General features: G+C 39.5%; 2 protein-coding genes across 3 annotated transcripts in view; one reads left to right on the forward strand and one right to left on the reverse strand.

The window, feature by feature from the left end:
- LOC106094994 (cysteine-rich motor neuron 1 protein) overlaps positions 1-22,313 on the reverse strand; it is a 410,024-nt gene that overhangs the window by 379,493 nt on the left and 8,218 nt on the right. The window lies entirely within an intron of this gene.
- LOC131995676 (uncharacterized) lies at positions 1,343-7,240 on the forward strand. Its single transcript, XM_059364558.1, has 2 exons — positions 1,343-3,455; positions 3,507-7,240. Exons 1-2 carry the CDS (start codon positions 1,343-1,345, stop codon positions 7,238-7,240), a joined length of 5,847 nt encoding a protein of 1,948 aa, XP_059220541.1.

Genomic DNA, 22,313 nt, shown 5'->3' on the forward strand with positions numbered 1-22,313 from the left:
CATTTACAATACCAACCGACCTACACTAATAAGAAGTATTTGTGCAAAATTTCAAGCGGCTAGCTTTACTCCTTCGGAAGTTAGCGTGCTTTCGACAGACAGACGGACGGACGGACGGACAGACGGACGGACATGGCTAGATCGACATAAAATTTCACAATATTTGCTCGAAATTTGATACAGATTGTTCAATAACCGCCGAGGTCTATCAAAATTGGTTCAGAATTGGATATAGCTCCCACATAGTACTTTTAAGGTAGGTGTAGGGTATTATACAGTCGGCAACGCCCGACTTTTGCCCTTCTTTAGTGGTTAAATATCGCAAGCGGTGGCGGACCCTTCACCTAACCCAACGCCACATCTCGGAGATGGATGGAGCGATTTTAATATGCCCTCTAATTGTAACCTTAAAGCAAAAGTTTGTATCCAAATTTCGGACTAGGGGACTTAAATTATATTTATGTTGGAGAAATTATATTTATGTAGGCCCACCCCATCCCCATAACACTCCCCAAATAGGACGTATTTTTTGACGATTGCAATTTGAGCCTCAAATTAAAGGTATTCTAGAGTACAACACGAATCTGATATATATTTTTGGGGCCAAAACATGAGTCTGATAACAACATTCCCATAAACAGGACTTATTTGGTCATCATGACAATTTGGGGCTCAAAGAGAGCGGGGCGCGATGTTGATAGTTTTTAACACCAAACCCCCCAAATCGGCCATTAGGGGCTCAACTTAAAGGTATTCTATTAAAAACGAATTTGATAACCAATTTTGAGACCAAGGGTTTGGCCCCTGTTGACGCCAATCTCAAAAATGCCTTAATTTAAATTTATAGCAACTCAATTTTGTATCTGTCAGTTCGTAATTATTGATAGGGTTAAGTAACGTAATTATTGTTAGTGTTTAGTAACTAGTAATTTTTAATTAAATGTTTTTAAAATGTCAAGTAGCGTCCTCATTCGCCATATTCTTAAAGTCCATAAAAATTTGCAAGTTGGCATATACGCGGTGTTGCGGATTCAGGAGGAATATTGCAGATAATTATTAAAATCTAGTGGTTTTCATACCAAAAAGTAGGTTACGTTTTTTTTTTTGTTATAATTTTTGTATTTTTACTTGTATGTTTTTATGTAGGAATTTTAATATAAATGCACTTGTGAAATAAATCAAGTCTTTTGTGGAACTGGTGTATTTTATTCAAAATCCCGTGGAAACTGCTAGCTCTGGCAAATTGCCTTCTCAACATTTTAAAATTCTTTTTGCCGAATACTTCGTCTCCATCTGACTCACCCATAGCATCAATATTTTTGCCAATCTCGCAGTAAGTACAATGAATAACGACATTACAACGGGTCAACCACAAAATGATAATGGTTGCATCCTATGTCCAAATCCCCCTGACTCAAACATGTTATCTTGCATGGAATGCAAAAGAGTATTTCATAAAATTTGCCTTAAAAATGCCAATAGAACGAATCAACTCTGTCCAGACTGTGCAGACCGCAGGCCACCTTCGCCTACCCATAGTATCCGAAGCCATTCCTCTGCTGTCTCGCGCCAATCTCATGCACGTAGCATTCAACTACAACTACAGCGTCTTGAAGAAGAGAGAAATCTCAATTTAGAATTTCTAAACAAAAAATATGACCTTCTGCAGGAAGCTGCAACCGTAAATGAAAATTCATCAACTAGTTCTCAATCGGTCCAAAACTGGGTCAATCAACTTCCCAATCATGACCAGCAAGCCGAATCAGCCTTAATGTCTACCAACAACAATGGTGTACATGCGCAGTCCACACATTTGTTTGAAGAAACGTCTTACTTGGATATGCCTAATAGTTCAGCAGAACGAAACTCCAATAGTGAAACCACTCGTGGTACGGGACAAAATAAAGTAACAACTGGCAGTGCTACCCAATTACCGCCCAATTCTACTAACCTGTGCTCAGCAGCTTGTAACATTGCAACTTCAACGATAGGCAATACTGCACCGATTGCTGCAGTGTCAGCCACCACCAATAGTGGAGATCAAAGATATTTGCATACGCAGACTGCTTCGCTTAATCCCAATGCGGTAACTTTCATAAATTTACCCAAAAATTCTTATTTTAACACTGCAACACAACTTCCACCATCTGTTGCAAGTGCACCCCGCCAGAATTATCCCGAAAATACACAATCTTTTATTTATCAAGCACCCATTTCATCTACAATGCGCCCCCAAACGAACAGTTTCAATAGCACATCCCAATTTCATAATAGCAATCTACTGCAACAAAGCAGCATCAATGCTAGACAATCTGTTCCCAAGGAACTGCCAATATTTTCCGGGCACGCCGAAGACTGGCCATTATTTATTTCCACTTTCGAATGGTCCACCTCAACTTGCTGCTTGTCGGAGGCCGAGAACTTAATTCGTCTCCAAAAGTCTTTAAAAGGTGAAGCACTTTATAGTGTACAGCATTTGCTTATCCATCCATCAAATGTCTCTGCCGTCATCGATATTCTTCGAATGCTCTACGGCCAACCCGAAAAGATATTGAACTCTATAAAAGAAAGAATAAATTCATCGCCAAAGGTAGATGAAAACAATTTGCAAACACTGACTCACTTTGCGATAAACGTCCGTAGTCTAATCGCCACTATTAAAGCCGGCAACTTGCCAGATGAGATAAATAATTCTTTTTTACTTCAACAATTACTGCAAAAACTCCCATCTTCGTATCAAATGCAGTGGGCAACCATAAAACAGCAGCTTATGATTCAAAACAAGAAACCAAACTTATCTGCGTTTGACAGTTGGTTATTCAGTGTTGGATTAACAGCCAGTACAATAACAACTGATCCCATTTCTAACAATCGAGATAAAAATCGTCATACTAAAAGCAGCAGCTTCAATAACAACAAAACAACTACAAGTAAGAGAGCATTTATCTACTCTCATAGTGATGATAAAAAGTGCATTGTATGCAACAATAAAAACTGCAGAGCTGTGAGTGACTGTCCAACATATCAGTCGTTGGAACGCAGTGAAAAATGGAACGTGGTGAGAACCAAGAAGCTTTGCAAATACTGTTTGGGTGTGCATATGGGAGAATGCAGGAAAAAGAAAAAGTGCGGCGAGGAAGGCTGTGAGTACTATCACCATTCTTCCCTACATCGATATACGTCACCTTCACCACCTGTTGGAAGCAAACAAACGTCAAATCAAAATATGACAAACAGTTCAAATGAAAGAGACGTGATACATAATTCCCACAATAATATGTTGACAAATATTTTGTTTAAAATTGTGCCAATTACTATATATGGAAATAATAAAAGCATCGAAACCTATGCGTTTATTGATGAGGGTTCGTCGGTCAGCCTTATGGATAATTCAATTGCCAGTGATCTAAAAATTGATGGTGTGGCTAGCCCCCTGTGTTTGAAATGGACGGGAGGTATGCAGCGAAGGGAAAAAAATTCAATGAAATTAACAATTCAAATTTCAGGGAACAGCAAAACCCGTGTGTCTTTAAACGTATGTACAGTGGAATCATTAAGTTTACCAGTGCAATCTTTGAACTACAAATTGTTAGCGCAGCGTTATCGCCATCTCCGAAATTTGCCTGTTAAAAGTTATGTGAACGCTGAGCCAAAACTACTTATTGGATTAAATCATCTTAATTTGGGTATTTCCAACAAGATTCGTGAAGGTGCCTCCAATGAGCCTGTTGCTGTCCGAACGAAACTGGGATGGCTCATATACGGCACAACATCCGAACCAGATCATACAAGTAAGCCATTTAATTTTCAAGTATGTAATTGTACAGCTAGCGATGAAAAATTAGATGAGTTAGTAAGAAGTTTTTACACACTCGAGAGCATTGGGATATGTACAAAAGACCCTCTTAAATCTGAAGATGAGAGTCGAGCATTAAACTTATTAAGCAAATACATGAAGCAAAAGGCAAGTGGTAATTATGAGGTTCCATTATTATGGAAGTTTGATTGTGTCGAACTGCCAAACAGTTTTGATATGGCTATAAAGCGGTTAACTTGCCTCGAAGGGAAGTTAAAACGAAACTTTGATCTCTTAAACATTTTTCGAGATACAATTTCTAAATACCTATCTAAAGGCTACATACGTAGACTTGATGAAAAAGACATCAGGCGCAACGACGGAAAAGTTTGGTATTTACCAATTTTTGCCGTCTTTAATAAGAATAAGCCTGGTAAATCGCGTGTGGTGTGGGACGCGGCTGCCAGGGTTGGTGAATTTTCGTTGAACTCGTTTCTGCTTAAGGGGCCTGATATGTTGACATCATTGCCATCAATTCTTTTTAAATTTCGGCAAAAGAAAGTGGCAGTATGTGGAGACATCGAAGAGATGTTTCATCAAATTCACATCAGAGCAGAAGATCGTGATGTGCAACGGTTTCTTTGGAGGGATTGTAACCAGGAGAGAGCGCCAGATGTGTACATAATGGACGTCATGATATTTGGTGCCACATGCGCTCCCAGCATATCGCAGTATGTGAAGAATTACAATGCTGACAAATTTCTGGAAGAGTTTCCCCTTGCTGCAAAGGCAATCAAACAAAATCATTATGTGGATGATTTGCTATGTTCTATTGATACGGCTGAGGAGGCAATAAAATTGGTTAAAGATGTGTGCTTTGTACATCGCCAAGCTGGTTTCAATATAAGAAACTGGGTGTCCAATAGCAGGGAGGTTAGGAATGCATTTGCATCTACTCTTTCGGAGAAAGTTAAATGCATAAATTTTAAAGCCGAAAACAGTGTTGAGAAAGTACTGGGCGTTTTTTGGGAGCATGATGAGGATGTTATAACATTTAAAATAGCATCATGGCTTCTGGAGGGTGAATTATTGTCAACCAAAAAAGCTCCAACTAAGCGAGAAATGCTTAGACTAGTAATGTCCATTTACGACCCCCTGGGACTAATTGGACACATAGTTATGTTCGTGAAGGTTCTCATGCAAGAAGTTTGGAGGTCCAAATCGGGGTGGGATGAACCAATCCATCACGAATTGGCGGCAAAATGGAGTCACTGGTTACGAATTTTGCCAGACATCGAAAACCTCAAAATAGAAAGATGCTATCTAAAAACTTTTCATAATTATGAAGGCGTTAATGTCCAGCTGCATACCTTTGTGGATGCCAGCAAGGACGGTTATGCTGCTGTATGTTATTTAAGACTGAAGAAAAATGCCGATGTGGTTTGTTCGTTAGTGACTGCCAAAACCAGAGTTGCCCCAATTAAAATAACGTCAGTGCCTAGGCTTGAACTTATGGCAGCTTTAATAGGAGCGCGTCTAGCGAAGTTTGTGCTGGATAATCACGAAATTGGAATTTCTAAAAAATATTTTTGGAGCGATTCGAAGACAGTTTTGAGTTGGATCAACTCTGACCATCGCAAATATAACCAGTTTGTTGCATTTCGGGTTACGGAAATCCTGGAACTCTCATCAATCAGCGATTGGAATTGGGTTCCAAGTAGAGAGAATGTGGCCGATGATGCCACAAAATGGTCGAAAATTCCAAATTTTTCCGATTCTAGTAGGTGGTTCCATGGACCAGCTTTTTTGTTCCAACCTGAAGAAATGTGGCCCCAAAAGACGGGTTTTAGTGGTAATACAGAGGAGGAACGAATACATACCTCGTACCCAATAAATAAATACGAGCCCATTTTAAATGAGCTGCGATTTTCGAAATGGAATCGGCTGGTGAGAGCTATTGCTTATGTGGTCAAATTTATTACTATTTGTCGAAAAAATGAGCCCAGATGCCAAGGATTAACACTGGATTATTTAAAGAGAGCGGAGCATATAATATATAAACAGGTGCAATCTGTGACTTACTCAGCTGAAATTGCTGCCCTGAATACAAAGTCTCCTGTGCCAAAATCCAGCGAAATTTTTTCAAAAACACCCTATTTGGAGGAAGGGCTTTTACGAGTTGATGGCAGAATAGATTTGGCAAATGTTACATTTGACCAAAAGCGTCCAATAATATTGCCCAGAAAACATTATGTTACCAAATTAATAATTCTTCATTATCACGAAAAATTTCATCATATGCATCATGAAACAGTTGTGAATGAGCTGAGGCAAAAGTATGCCATCTCGAAACTTCGCACCACTGTAAAGACTATTTTTCGTTCCTGTCAATTCTGTAAAATCACCAAGGTGGTGCCTAACCCCCCTCAGATGGCAAAGTTACCTCGAGCTCGTGTAGCTGCTTATGCATCTCCATTCTCTTATACTGGAGTAGACTTCTTTGGGCCCATATTGGTCAGTGTGAATCGCCACAAAGAGAAACGATATGGCTGTTTGTTTACGTGCCTCACTATAAGGGCCGTTCATATTGAGATTGCACATTCTCTTACGACAAGCTCTTGTATTTTGGCTATTCGCAATTTTATGGCGCGTAGAGGTACACCGCATGAGTTCTATAGCGACAATGGAACTAATTTTATTGGAGCAGAGAGGGAACTAAGAGAGGCGCTAGCAGAGGTTAACAAAAACGAATTACTCGAAACTTTTACAACTGCCAACACCAAATGGAATTTTAATCCTCCTGCTTCACCCCACATGGGAGGCGCCTGGGAGCGTTTAGTTCGCTCAATCAAAATGGTTTTGTATAAGATCATGCCCTCAAGGCACCCTACTGATGAGCTACTTTTGAGCATGTTAATCGAGGTGGAAAATGTGATAAATTCGAGGCCGCTCGCATATGTTCCAATTGAAGAACATATGGCAGAAGCTTTAACCCCGAATCATTTTCTTGTGGGAAGCTCCAATGGGCTAAAACCCTTAACTACAGTTTACGACAGTGGAACCTTATTGAGACAGAGCTGGCTTATTTCTCAACAATATGGCAACATATTTTGGAAGAAGTGGCTGGCCGAATATTTACCATCGCTTACTTGTAGGACAAAATGGCACGAGAAGTCAAAGGCATTATGTCAGGGGGATTTAGTTATCATTGTAGACCCTTCTTTACCTAGAAATGTCTGGCTGCGAGGCAAAGTACTTGAAACGAGGTTGGCACCAGATGGTCAGGTCCGCAGCGCAAAAATATTGACATGTCGAGGCGTAATGGAGAGACCTGCAACGAAGCTGGCAATTTTGGAGGTTGCTGCTCAAACTAAGTCTGACGTAGAAGAAGCTTCTTGTCATACTCCGGGGGGAATGTTGACGCCAATCTCAAAAATGCCTTAATTTAAATTTATAGCAACTCAATTTTGTATCTGTCAGTTCGTAATTATTGATAGGGTTAAGTAACGTAATTATTGTTAGTGTTTAGTAACTAGTAATTTTTAATTAAATGTTTTTAAAATGTCAAGTAGCGTCCTCATTCGCCATATTCTTAAAGTCCATAAAAATTTGCAAGTTGGCATATACGCGGTGTTGCGGATTCAGGAGGAATATTGCAGATAATTATTAAAATCTAGTGGTTTTCATACCAAAAAGTAGGTTACGTTTTTTTTTTTGTTATAATTTTTGTATTTTTACTTGTATGTTTTTATGTAGGAATTTTAATATAAATGCACTTGTGAAATAAATCAAGTCTTTTGTGGAACTGGTGTATTTTATTCAAAATCCCGTGGAAACTGCTAGCTCTGGCAAATTGCCTTCTCAACAGCCCCCTTAAACCAATGGCAATATGTGGTTCAAAACTTCTAGATATATAACAAGTAATAAGGCGTTAAGTTCGGCCGGGCCGAACTTTGGATACCCACCACCTCGGGAATATACGTAAACCACCTTTCATCAAAATCCGGTGAAAATTTTATACCTTTTGTCCCATTGCAGTTATATCAAAATATGTTCCGATTTGGACCAAATACTTATAAGTACAAGTCATTGTTCAATTGTGTATAACAAAATATTGGTCTTTCCAGTAGCTTTAACTAAAAATAAACCGATCTGAGCTACATACGACACGGATTTCGAAAAGCCTAACATAAGTCACTGTGTCAAATTTCAGTGAACCGATTTGGGCCAAGTTTCAGAAAAAGGTCGAAGGGCCTAACTCAACTCACTGTCCCAAATTTCGGCGAAGTCGGACAATAATTGCGCCTTTTATGGACCCAAAACCTTATATTGAGAGATCGGTCTATATGGCAGCTATATTCAAATTTGGACTGATATGGGCCATATTGCAGAAGGAAGTCGAAGGGCTTAACCTAACTCACTGTCCTGAATTTCGGTGACATCGGACAATAAATGCACCGTTTATGCGCCCAAAACCTTAAATAGAGAGATCGGTCTATATGATAGCTATATCCAAATCTTAACCGATCAGTGCCATATTGCAGGACTATGTCGAGGGGCTTAACTTAACTCACTGTTCCAAATTTCGGTGACACCGGACAATAAATGAGCATTTTATGGGCCCAAAACCTGAAATCAAGAAATCGGTCTATATGGCAGCTATATCCAAAATTGGTCCGATCTACACCAAATTGATGAGGGATATCAAAGGGCCTAACATAATTTACTGTCCCAAATTTCAGCAAAATCGGATAATAAATGTGGTTTTTGGGCATAAGACCCTAAATCGGAGGATCGGTCTATATGGCAGCTATATCCAAATCTGAACCGATCAGAGCCAAATAGACGAAGGGTGTCGAAGGGCCTAACACAACTGACTGCACCAAATTTCAGCAAAATCGGATAATAAATGTGGCTTTTATGGGCCTAAGACCCTAAATCGGAGGATCGGTCTATATGGCAGCTATATCCAAATCTGAACCGATCTGAACCAAATTGACGAAGGATTTTGAGGGGCCTAACACAACTCGCTGTCCCAAATTTCAGCAAAATCGGATAATAAATGTGGCTTTTATGGGCCTAAGACCTTAAATCGGAGGATCGGTCTATATGGCAGCTATATCCAAATCTGAACCGATCGGAGCCAAATTGACGAAGGGTGTCGAAGGGCCTAACACAACTCACTGTCCAAAAATTCAGCAAAATCGGAGAGTAAATGTGGCTTTTATGGACCTAACACCCTAAATCGGAGGATCGGTCTACATGGCAGCTATATCCAAATCTGAACCGATCGGAGCCAAATTAACGAAGGATGTCGAAGGGCCTAACACAACTCACTGCCCCAAATTTCAGCAAAATCGAATAATAAATGTGGCTTTTATGGGCCTAAGACCCTAAATCGGCGGATCGGTCTATATGGGGGCTATATGAAGATATAGTCCGATATTGCCCATCTTCGAACTTAACCTGCTTATGGACAAAAAAAGAACCTGTGCAAAATTTCAGCTCAATATCTCTATTTTTAAAGACTGTAGCGTGATTTCAACAGACAGACGGACGGACATGTCTAGATCGTCTTAGATTTTTACGCTGATCAAGAATATATATACTTTATAGGGTCGGAAATGGATATTTCGATGTGTTGCAAACGGAATGACAAAATGAATATACCCCCATCCTTCGGTGGTGGGTATAAAAATGAATTTGTGTTTGTTTGTATGTTTGTTTGTGGGTTGTAAGTTTGTTTGTTCTGTGTAGACTCAAAAACGGCTAAACTGATTTCTCTCAAATTTTCACAGATTGTGGGGTGTGATCCGGATGGACCAATAGGCTATATAATTTATTGATATTGGTAGGGGACGGACCCTCCCTCTTTCCCTAAAAGTGCGACCCCAAAATAAAAGCGAACCGATCGGGACAATATGGGATTCAAATGAAAAGTATTCAAGAGTAGACTACGAATTTCATATTAGAAATGGGATCCAAGTAACTGGGGGGCCGTCCCGATCCCAAAACCACCTATAATAGGTTAATTGGACTATAATGACAATATGGGACTCCAATGAAAAGCATTTGGGAGTAGATAACGAAAATGGGCAAGCAGGAGGAAAGACTTTTTAGTCAGAGTTTAGTCTTCTCTGAGTTAACATTGATACCGCTAAGTCTAACCCAGTCATATGACATCTTCAAAACAGTTCCGGCCCTTCTGCCTGCATAGATGATTCGAATTTCAACTCCTTAAAAGTATTTTAACATAATCTTCGTAGCATACGGGTACGTCTTCAGTCAGCAACCGCAATAGGTTATATGTGGTGGTCACCCATAGGAGTGGTGATAAAATGCCCCCCCTGAGGAGTGCCTTGTGCCACTTGCTCCCTTACATTTATGTAATGGGCCATACAATCTATCCACCTGTTCTGTAGCATATGGTTTATTTAGTCTCCAAGGACCGGGTCCACCGGGTACTGGTCTAAGGATTAAATCAGTGTATCGGTAGGCACATTGTTAAAAGCCCCCGCGATGTCAATGCATACCGCCAGTGTGTACGTTTTGACATCGAAGGATTCTTCTATTTTATGCACAAACTCGCGTAGGGCAGTCCTCACCTACCTTCCCTTGATATAGGCATGCAGTTTCTATTGGGTTGCCCAAAAAGTAAATGCGGATTTTTCATATAGTCGGCGTTGACAAATTTGTTTACAGCTTGTGACTCTGTAATTGCATTCTTTCTTCTGTCAGTTATCAGCTGTTACTTTTAGCTTGCTTTAGGAAAAAAAGTGTAAAAAAAGTATATTTGATTAAAGTTCATTCTAAGTTTTATTACAAATGCATTTACTTTCTTTTAAAAAATCAGCAATTACTTTTTGAGCAACCCAATATTTGAGAAGGTCGCTGGATGTCCTGCTCTTTATCATCGTATCCACAATACGTTCCATGGTTTTTAGTAGATAAGGCTTATAGGGCTGTTGGCCTTTGGTATTTCATAACTTGCTTTGCCGGCCTTAGGTACATATACCACCCTTACTACCTGCAATGCTTTCTGCGTATATGAAAGTCCTAGGCACGCCATAACAATGGTGGTTTCATCAAAAGCCTCATCTAAAGCCCCCGTTGTCTCTGCCGTCAGTTTGGTCATGGGTTTTTGAGAGAAACTTTTTGTTCTTAGCGGCATCATTAACGCTTTCGACCTGTTCGCATAAAAGCTTCCAGGACGCACATTTTGCCGCTCTGATCATCTGACTGTATTCCTTCCTGTGTAAGGTCAGCGGACCTCTTTCCCAATGTTGTGAATCTCCCCGGTCATCTAGGACTTTTCTTGGGCTGATTTCCTTTCTCGAAGATGACAACTATCTTCGAGAGACTCCACTATTGGACAATCTAAATTATCCTACCCAAGCTTTTTTCCGAGTAGTCTTCCGAATTTTTTTTCAATTGGTTTTCAACTTATTCCGGAAGCTTATCGGATTCGACGCTGGCCGTGCGCTTCTAAACCTAATGTAGCGATGGTCCGCTCATCGCCACTCAATCCTGGATCTAATCGATTCGATTTTGCGAATATATTGTCTCTTCTGCGATAAAAAAAACCTCTCCCTAATCCTTTTAACAAAGGTTCCAGTGTAACCAATATTAAGTGTTATAAGGTCGTCAGAATTCCAGAGTTCTGCCAGGGCTTGACCCCGATTATTAATTTTGGTACTACCACACGAAAGGAGGCCACCGTAGCGCTGAGGTTACCATGTGCGCCTATGACGCTGAAAGCCTGGATTCGAATTCTGGCGAGACCATCAGAAAAAATTTTGAAACGGTGGTTTTCCCCTTCTAATGCTGGCAACATTTATGAGGTACTATGCCATGTACAATAAAACTTCTCTCCAAAGAGGTGTCGCACTGCGGCATGCCGTTCGGACTCGGCTATAAAAAGGAGGCCACTTATCATTGAGCTTAAAACTTGAATTGGACTACACTCATTGATATGTGAGAAGTTTGCCCCTGTTCCTTAGTAGAATGATCATGGGCAAAATTTGCATTTACTGCCCCACGAAATGTGGTGGGAGTTCACATTAACCTTATTTGTGCCACATTTCCTGTCTGTTTGCCTTCCTCGGTGGCGATGTCCCAAAAGGCAGATACAGCCGTTCCTTGCTTGTGTTCTTATTTAAAAAAATTTCGAAAAGACCTACAGTTTCTCCCCCACCACCATGACATTGCAATGGCTCTAATCTTGTAATTCAAACACTCATTTATTTTCATGATAATAGCAGCCCTTTTTATTTTTCTTCCTAACATTTAGTGGCCCTCTCCTGATGCTCCTGCCTGCTTTAGTTGTTTGAGTCATTGTGATCAATAGTGAGGCCCATCACATTACTTTCATAGCCTCATATCCTTTTCCGATGCAGATACTTTATATCAATTGGCAGCGTACGTTTCAAATTTATCAAAGGTTGCGATGAAGCCGTAAGACCCCTGGTTCTTAGCCCCTTTAAAGGACGCTTCTTGTTTTGCATGCCAAAAAAAGGTTTTATATTACGAAACACTTCATTTTCAGCATGTGCTTTGTCTTGGTCTTCCTGTATTCCAGGATATTCTTTTTATACCCACCACCATAGGATAGGGGGTATCTTCATTTAGTCAATCCGTTTGCAACACTTTGAAATATCCATTTCCGACCCAACAAAGTTAATATGTACATATATTTCTGTTCGTCGTAGAATTTTAAGACGATTTAACCATGTCCGTGTGTCCGTCAGTTATAATCATGCTACAGTCGTTAAAAATTGAGATATTGATTTTTAAATTTCTTCTATGCGCAGGTTAAATTATTGAATAGGCTAAATCGGGCTATATTTGGATATAACTGCCATATAGGCTGATCTGGAGAGAGAATTAGGGTCTTCGGTCCTTAAAAGCTGCATTTATTACCCGATTTCGCTGAAATTTGACACAGTGACTTGTATTAAGCCTCCCGTTATCTGACCAGCATATGGTCTAGATCAGGCTATATTTAGATAAAGCTGCCACATAGACCGATCTTCCAATTAAGGGCCTTAATCCCATAGTTGCCCGATTTCCCTGAAACTATGACTTGTAAAGGGTGATTTTTTAAGAACTATAGAGAAGTTTAAACAAAAACAAGTAAAAAGGCGTTAAGTTCGGCCGGGCCGATCTTTGGATACCCACCACCTCGGGTATATATGTAAACCACCTTTCATCAAAATTCGGTGAAAATTTCATACCTTATACTCATATACCTCATGTCGATCTGAACTATATACGACACGGATGTCGAACATAAGTCACTGTGTCAAATTTCAGTGAAATCGGATTATAAATGCGCCTTTTATGGGGCCAAGACTTTAAATTGATATATCGGTCTACATAGCAGCTATACCGAAATCTGGACCGATTTGGGCCAACTTGCATTAACATGTCGAAGAGCCTAATACAAAGCACTGTCCAAAATTTCGGCGAATTCGGACAATAAATTCCTCTTTTATGGGCCCTAAACCTTAAATCGTGAGTTCGGTCTATATGGCAGCTATATTCAAATCTGGACCGATCTGGGCAAAATTGAAGAAGGACGTCGAAGAGCCTAACCAAACTCACTGTCTCAAATTTCAGCGACATCGGACAATAAATACGTCTTTAATGGCCCCAAAACCTAAAACTTAGATATCGGTCTATATGGCAGCTATATCCAAATCTGGACCGATCTGTGCGATATTGCAGAAGTATATCAACGGGTTTAACTTAACTCACTGTTCCAAATTTCGGCGACATCGGACAATGAATGAGCATTTTATGAGCCCAAAACCATAAATCAAGAAATCGGTCTATATGGCAGCTTTATCCAAATCTGAATCGATCTGGGCCACATTGAAGAAATACGTCAAAGGGCCTAACACAACTCACTGTCCCAAATTTCAGTAAAATCGGATAATGAATGTGGCTTTTATGGGCCTTACATCATAAATCAGAGGATCAATCTATATGGCAGCTATATCCAAATCTAAACCGATCTGGGCGAATTTAACGAAAGAAGTCGAAGGGAGTAAGACAACTCACTGTCCCAAATTTCAGCAAAATCGGATAAAAAATGTGGCTTTTGTAGGCCTTAGACCCTAAATCGGAGTATCGGTCTATATGGCAGCTATATCCAAATCTGGACCGATCTGAGCCACATTGACGAAGGAAGTCGAAGGGCCTAACATAACTCACTGCCCCAAATTTCAGTAAAATCGGATAATGAATGTGGCTTTTATGGGTCTAAGACCCTAAATCGGAGGATCGGTCTATATGGCAGCTATATTCAAAACTGGACCGATCTGAGCCAACTTGACGAAGGATGTCGAAGGACCTAAGACAACTCACTGTCCCAAATTTCAGCAAAATCGGATAATAAATGTGGCTTTTATGGGCCTAAGACCCTAAATCGGCGGATCGGTCTATATGGGGGCTATATCTAGATATAGTCCGATTTTGCCCATCTTCGAACTTAACCTGCTTATGGACAAAAAAAGAATCTGTGCAAAGTTTCAGCTCAATATCTCAATTTTTGAAGACTGTAGCGTGATTTCAACAGACAGACGGATAGACGGATAGACGGACAGAGGGACGGACATGTCTAGATCGTCATAGATTTTTACGCTGATCAAGAATATATATACTTTATAGGGTCGGAAATGGATATTTCGATGTGTTGCAAACGGAATGACAAAATTAATATACCCCCATCCTTCGGTGGTGGGTATAAAATTTTGGATATCATCTCACAATAGTGGTCACCATTCACGTTATGATTTGCATCATCTTTGAAGAAGTACGGTCCAATGATGCCACCAGCCTATAAACCTCACGAAACTGTGACTTTTTATGGATGCATTGGTAGCTCTTGCTCAAACATTTTCAAAATGAAGATGTTTGACATGAAAACACTAGCTTTTTAAACCAGTGTTGCCAAAAAGATAATAACCAAAAAATCATTTTTTTTAAGAGTTCTCGGGATCTGAATCAAATATGATCCAGTCCAGCCGCCATTGGCATATTACTTTTGATATGGTTGTGGAGTTGTTTTAAAGAGGATGGTTAATTTATCTCTGGTGGTGGGTATCCATAGTTCGGCACTGCCGAGCTTAGCACATTTTTACTTGTTTCTTATTGAAAGAATTTTTCAAAATAAAAAATAAACAAACGCAACAAAAAACTGAGAAAGAGTTACGTGTGCCATAGCTCCCCGAAGATACATTTCTTGGCTATTAAAAATGAAGTGAAAAAATGGATTCACCCAAATCACATGAAGCAGATACTTCATCACCATCATCTTCAAACTGGGAACAACAATGATGATGGTGATGGAATGATTCCAAAGCATGCCAAGGACATCAAGTAAAAGAACAAGACGCAGAAACAACAAAAAGACGAGCAGCAGCATCCCCAACAACAAAGGCTTTGTATATTTGTCAATGACATATCTGTGTAGGAGACTAACCAGTCTATAAAAAGGACATCTCCAAAACAACCAGCCAGTAGCTGTTAGACTGGAGGTCTGCAGGACCACGGCAGCTTCTAAAGACTTGTAAATTCTTACGTAAATGTGAATACATTAAAGCCGCCTATCTGGGGAAAATGATGATGTTAAAGTGCCTTCAAAAGGAATTTGGCCTGAGTGACAATAAATTACCTTTCAGCCTAAGCACTCACAGCACAGAACAACGCAGCACTTTAGCAGCCTTGGGAGCCAAAATTGAAATGAGCCCTCACTCGGAAATTTCCCACTAATGAAATTCAAAAGGTAATTTCATGGCCTTTGCATTGGGGAAAAAAATATTTGGTCGGACTGAGAATTTTCCTTGTCCTATTTCAGGTGTCATTGACAATGAGTCTAAGGCAGAATTGGGTCGATTCGTTGTCATAAGGCCAGCTAGGAGACCCATTCAAACTTAGCACTTGAACTTCAACATGATGAAATGCTAAGCTATACCCATAGACTCGAAACACATACAACATCCCAAACCATAGTATGGGTTTTGTATATGAGATATTCCTAAATAAATAAAAGAATACACAGAAAATACAATATTATGGGATAACGAGTTAGTATTTAAATACCCACACGTACTAGACTTTAGCCCATTCGAGCTAAAACTAAATCTTGTACGGGGTTTGGAAATGAAATCAAAAGTTCAGTGTATACAGTGGCTGTTTGAACAACTAAGAGTAATAGGAAGTTCATGTGCAAAATTTCAAGACAATAGTTTTTATACCCACCACCGAAGGATGGGGGTATATTCATTTTGTCTCTACGTTTGCAACACATCGAAATATCCATTTCCGACCCTATAAAGTATATATATTCTTGATCAGCTTAAAAATCTAAGACGATCTAGACATGCCCGTCCGTCTGTCTGTTGAAATCACGCTACAGTCTTCAAAAATAGAGATATTGAGCTGAAATTTTGCACAGATTCTTTTTTTTGTCCATAAGCAGGTTAAGTTCGAAGATGGGCTATATCGGACTATATCTTGATATAGCCCCCATATAGACCGATCCGCCGATTGAGGGTCTTAGGCCCATAAAAGTCATATTTATTATCTGATCCCATTTTGCTGAAATTTGGGACAGTGAGTTGTGTTTGGCCCTTCGACATCCTTCATTAATTCGGCACAGTCCGGTCCAAGTTTGGTTATATTTGCCATATAGACCGATCCTCCGGTTTAGGGTCTTAGGCCCATAAAAGCCACATTTATTATTCGCTTTTGCTGAAATTTGGCACAGTGAGTTGGGTGATGCCCTTCGACATCCTTCGTCAATTTGGCCCAGATCGGTGTAGATTTGGATATAGCTGCCATATAGACCGATCCTCCGACTTAAGGTCTTAGACTCATAAGTGCCACATTTATTATCCGATTTTGCTGAAATTTGGGACAGTGAGTTGTGTTAGGCTACTTGATATCCTTCTCCAATTTGGCTCAGATCGGTTCAGATTTGGATATAGCTTCCATATAGACCGATTTTTCGATTTAAAGATTTGGGTCCATAAAAGGCGCATTGATTGTCCGATTTCCCTGAAATTTGATACAGTGACTTATGTTAGGCTTTTCGACATTCGTATCGTATATGGTTCAGATCGGTTTATATTTAGATATAGCTACTGTACTTATTAGTATTTGGTCCAAATGGGAACATATTTCGATATAACTGCCATGGGACATAAGGTATGCAATTTTGATGAAAGGTGGTTTACATATATACCCGACGTGGTGGGTGTCCAAAGTTCGGCCCGGCCGAACTTTTACTTGTTTTAACTCAATTGGTTTTGACAGATGGAAGGTGAAACAGATAGATAACCAGACGAACGGTTTTACGAACGGATGGATAGTTAAGTAAATTACGATAAACTGCATGTACGTGATCATCATTGGTTTACTTGGAGATGTTGGAAACCAAGCAACGATTCTGATTGATTTCAACTTGGCAAAATCCAGGCAAAAAGGATATAAGAAAAAATTTGCTCTGCTATTAGAGTGATATCAAGATATGGTCCGGTTTGGACCACAATTAATTTATATGTTGGAGACCTGTGTAAAATGTCAGCCAATTCGAATAAGAATTGCGCCCTTTGGGGGCTCAAGAAGTAAAATAGAGAGATCGATTTATATGGGAGCTGTATCGGGCTATACACCGATTCAGACCATAATAAACACGTATGTTGATGGTCATGAGAGGATCCGTCGTACAAAATTTCAGGCAAATCGGATAATAATTGCGACCTCTAGAGGCTCAAGAAGTAAAGATCCCAGATCGGTTTATATGGCAGCTATATCAGGTTATGAACCGAATTGAACCTACACAGTTGTTGAAAGTAAGAATAAAATACGTCATGCTAAATTTCAGCCAAATCGGATAATAATTGCGACCTCTAGAGGCTAAAGAAGTCAAGACCCAAGATCTGTTTATATGACAGCTATATTAGGTTATAAACCGATTTGAACCATATTTGGCACAGTTGTTGGATATCATAACAAAACACGTCGTGCAAAATTTCATTCAAATCGGATAAGAATTGAGCACTCTAGAGGCTCAAGAAGTCAAGACCCAAGATCGGTTTATATGACAGCTATATCAGGTTATGGACCGGTTTGAACCATACTTGTCACAGTTGTTGGATATCAAAACAAAACACGTCGTGCAAAATTTCATTCAAATCGGATAAGAATTGAGCAATCTAGAGGCTCAAGAAGTCAAGACCCAAGATCGGTTTATATGGCAGTTATATCAAAACATGGACCGATATGGCCCATTTACAATACCAACCAACCTACACTAATAAGAAGTATCGAGTAGTTACAAACAGAATGACGAAATTAGTATACCCAGTAGTAACACCACGAAAAATGTTTGCCAAAAATTTGGGTTCCAGAGTATCCAGACTTGAAACCGCGAGATCGGTTTTTATGGGACCTATATTAGGTTATTGACCGTTTTCAACCGTACTTGGTACAGCTTTTGGAAGCCGTAATAGAACACTACATGTTTTTAGCCAAATCGAACAAAATTTTAGCCAAATCAAACAAAACATGCGGACTGCGGGGTCTCAAGAAGTCAAATCGGGAGATCAATTTATTCAGGCTATAGACTAATGTGGACCGTACCCGGCACAGTTGTTGGAAGTGACAACAGAACACTTTATGCTCAATTTCAGCCAATTTGAATATTAATGGCTCCCTCCAGAGGCTGATATACCGGCAATATTTTTCTCTGATTAAGAACAAATGGTACAAACGCTAGGACGTTGAGTGTGAACATCATAACGGACAGCAAAATGGTGGCCATAAGGGCAACAACAACCAGGACGGTAAGGTCACGAACAGTTTTGGAGTGTAAGATCTCCCAATTTCTTGACTTTGACTTAAATTCTGCACGTGGTTTTCTCTTATGTCCTGCAATGAATGTTAATAATGAAAAAGAACATCAGCCGTGGCCATCACAACCACGCTTACAGGCCTTTTCATGAAATTGTCCATAACCGAATCGCAAATTGGCTGCTCAATGTCATCGCTAAACTCACAAATCGACACTCGATTGTTGGCGTACACCTTATTTTTCACGAGTCCCAGAGGAAAACGTTACAAAGTGTTAAACAACAAGTTCTCGGTAGACATTCCGAGATTCCCTCTTCCAGAGGTAACACAGCCCGGATACTTTTCCCGTGAAAATGCAATGGTTTCGTTGCTTTTGTGGCAAGTAGCGCCGTCTTGTTGAAAGTAAGCATAGTCCAGATCAATACCTTTCCAACTCTGACAATAAAAAATTATTAATTACCTCTCGTAAACCATTCACCGTAACTGTCGATTCAAAATTATTTTCGAAAAGGTAAGGTCCAATGACCGCACCGGACAACTCACACTCTTTTCAACCTAACCTAACATAATCTAACTTAAATATTCAACCGATCTGCACAAGATTTAGAATGAATCGCTTTGTTACCGAGGCCACCGTAGCGCTGAGGTTAGCATGACCGCCTATGACGCTGAACGACTGGGTTCGAATCCTGCCGAAACCATCAGAAAAAAAATTTCAGCGGTGTTTTTTCCCCCCTAATGCTGGCAACATTTCGGACTCGACACGCCGTTCGGACTCGACTATAAAAAGGAGGCCCCTTATCATTGAGCTTAAAATTGAATTGGACTGCTCTCATTGATATGTGAGAAGTTTGCCCCTGTTCCTTAGTGGAATGTCCATGGGCAAAATTTGCAATTTTTGCTTTGTTACCGATGTGCAAATTTTTTGCGAAATTCCATCAAAGTCGGATCAGATTTGGATATAGCTCACATCCATATTCATTGCCCTAATTATTAATTGCAAGGAAGGTATAGGGTATTTTATAGTCGGCTCCGCCTGACTTCATCATTTCCTAACTGGTTTGTCATTTCGTTAAATTTGGAACACATGTCTTCCATTAGATGTTTTATCATGAAATGTCCCATTACTATATAAATTTAATAGGTAAATATCTCACGTAATCTATGATGATGATGATGATACTATGATAGAACCTCTTGCCCAACTTGAGAAATATTTATTAACATTTTTGGTTGTTTAGCTGTCTAAGAAGGACAGAAAAATTGAACAACGATAGAAAGAGAGAGAGAGAGAGAAAGTAAAAGCGAGTTAAGTTCGACCGGGACGAATCTTGAGAACCCACCACCATGTATTCTGCTAAAAGTTTATACAAACTAAATTTAGTTGAAGGGCATAATTATGAGTTACCCAAAAAGTAATTGTCGGTAATATATTGGGTTGCCCAAAAAGTAATTGCGGATTTTTCATATAGTCGGCGTTGACAAATTTTTTCACAGCTTGTGACTCTGTAATTGCATTCTTTCTTCTGTCAGTTATCAGCTGTTACTTTTAGCTTGCTTTAGAAAAAAAGTGTACAAAAATATATTTGATTAAAGTTCATTCTAAGTTTTATTAAAAATGCATTTACTTTCTTTTCAAAAATCCGCATTTACTTTTTGGGCAACCCAATAGTAGTGATATATAGACGGCGTTGACAAATTTTTTCAACGGCTTGTGACTCTGTTATTGCATTCTTTCTTCTGTCAGTTATCAGCTGTTACTTTAAGCTTGCTTTAGAAAAAAAGTGCCCGAAATTTTGTTTACATTTGTTTTTTTTTGGCGTCAATTTTAATATGGGTACCACATGTATTGAAAGAAATTCATTTAACAAACCGAATCAACGCTTGTGATATGCACCTTAAACGCAATGAATTCGATCCGTTTTTAAAACGAATCGTAACTGGAGATGAACAATGGATTGTTTACAACAACGTTAGTCGAAAACGATCATGGTCCAAGCATGGTGAACCAGCTCAAACCACTTCAGAGGCTGATATCCACCAAAAGAAGGTTATGCTGTCTGTTTGGTGGGATTGGAAGGGTGTGGTATATTGTGAGCTGCTTCCAAGGAACCAAACGATTAATTCGGATGTTTACTGTCAACAATTGGACAAATTGAATACAGCCATCAAGGAGAAGCGACCAGAATTGGTCAATCGTAAAGGTGTCATATTCCACCAGGACAACGCTAGACCGCACACATCTATGGTCACTCGCCAAAAACTGAGTGAGCTTGGTTGGGAACTTTTGATGCATCCACTATATAGCCCCGACCTTTCACCATCAGACTACCATTTATTTCGATCTTTGCAGAACTCCTTAAATGGTAAAACATTCGGCAATGATGAGGCTATAAAATGGCACTTGGTTCAGTTTTTTGCGGATAAAGGCCAGAAGTTCTATGAGCGTGGAATACTAAATTTGCCAGGAAGATGGCAAAAGGTTATCGAACAAAATGGCAATTATATATTTGATTAAAGTTCATTCTAAGTCTTATTAAAAATGCATTTACTTTCTTTTAAAAAATACGCAATTACTTTTTAGGCAACCCAATATATTCTACATATCAAACTTCTGTAAAATCAGTAGAAATTAAAGCTTCTAGGAACCGAACAAGGATGACCGAGAGACCGGTTTACATGGGAGCTATAGCAGGTTATAGACCGATTCGGACCATACTCAGCACAGTTGTTGAAAGTTTTATCGGAACACTACATTATCAACTTCAGCCAAATTGGACAACATCATGGCTTGTAAGGGCTCAAGAAGTCATATCGGGAGTCCGGTTTAAATGGGAGCTATATCAGGTTATAGACCGATTTGAATCGTACTTGACACAGTTGTTGAAAGTATTAAAAGAACACCATATGTTCAATTTCAGCCAAATAGGAGAAAAGTCGCGGCTTGTAAGGGCTCAAGAAGCCAAATCGGCAGATTGGTTTATATGGGAGCCAGGGACGTAGCCATTGGAGGGCCTTCAGGCCCGAGCAATGTAAGGAAATTCTCAGTAAAAAAAAAATTTTTATGAATTGACTAAACTTCATCACGGACCCAACTCTAAATTATTTTTTTTTAGACAAAAATTCTTTTACATTTTTTCTGAAGATAACATTTTAAATAATTTTTTTCTAAAGACAAAATTTGTACAAAAATAATTTGTTAGTGTTTTTTATACCCACCACCAAAGGATTGGGGTATATTCATTTTGTCATTCCGTTTGCAACACATCGAAATATCCATTTCCGATACTATAAAGTATATATATTCTTGATCAGCGTAAACATTTAAGACGATCTAGACATGTCCGTCCGTCTGTCTGTTGAAATCACGCTACAGTCTTTAAAAATAGAGATATTAAGCTGAAACTTTGCACTGATTATTTTTTTGTCCATGAGCAGGTTAAGTTCGCAGATGGGCCATATCGGACTATATCTTGATATAGCCCCCATATAGACCGATCAGCCGATTTAGAGTCTTAGGCCCATAAAAGCCATATTTATTATCCGATTTTCCTGAAATTTGGGGCAGTAAGTTGTGTTAGGTCCTTCGACATCCTTCGTCAATTTGGCTCAGTTCGGTCCAGATTTGGATATAGCTGCCATATAGACCGATCCTCCG

The sequence above is a fragment of the Stomoxys calcitrans genome, chromosome 1 (genome assembly GCF_963082655.1).
Source record: "Stomoxys calcitrans chromosome 1, idStoCalc2.1, whole genome shotgun sequence".
NCBI lineage: Eukaryota > Metazoa > Arthropoda > Insecta > Diptera > Muscidae > Stomoxys > Stomoxys calcitrans.

Excerpts from the sequence above, each read along its gene's own strand:
- LOC131995676 (XM_059364558.1), top strand. The coding sequence starts at position 1,343 with ATGAATAACGACATTACAACGGGTCAACCACAAAATGATAATGGTTGC. Across the intron at positions 3,456-3,506 it reads GTGTTTGAAATGGACGGGAG|GGAACAGCAAAACCCGTGTG; the intron begins GTATGCAGCGAA and ends TTCAAATTTCAG.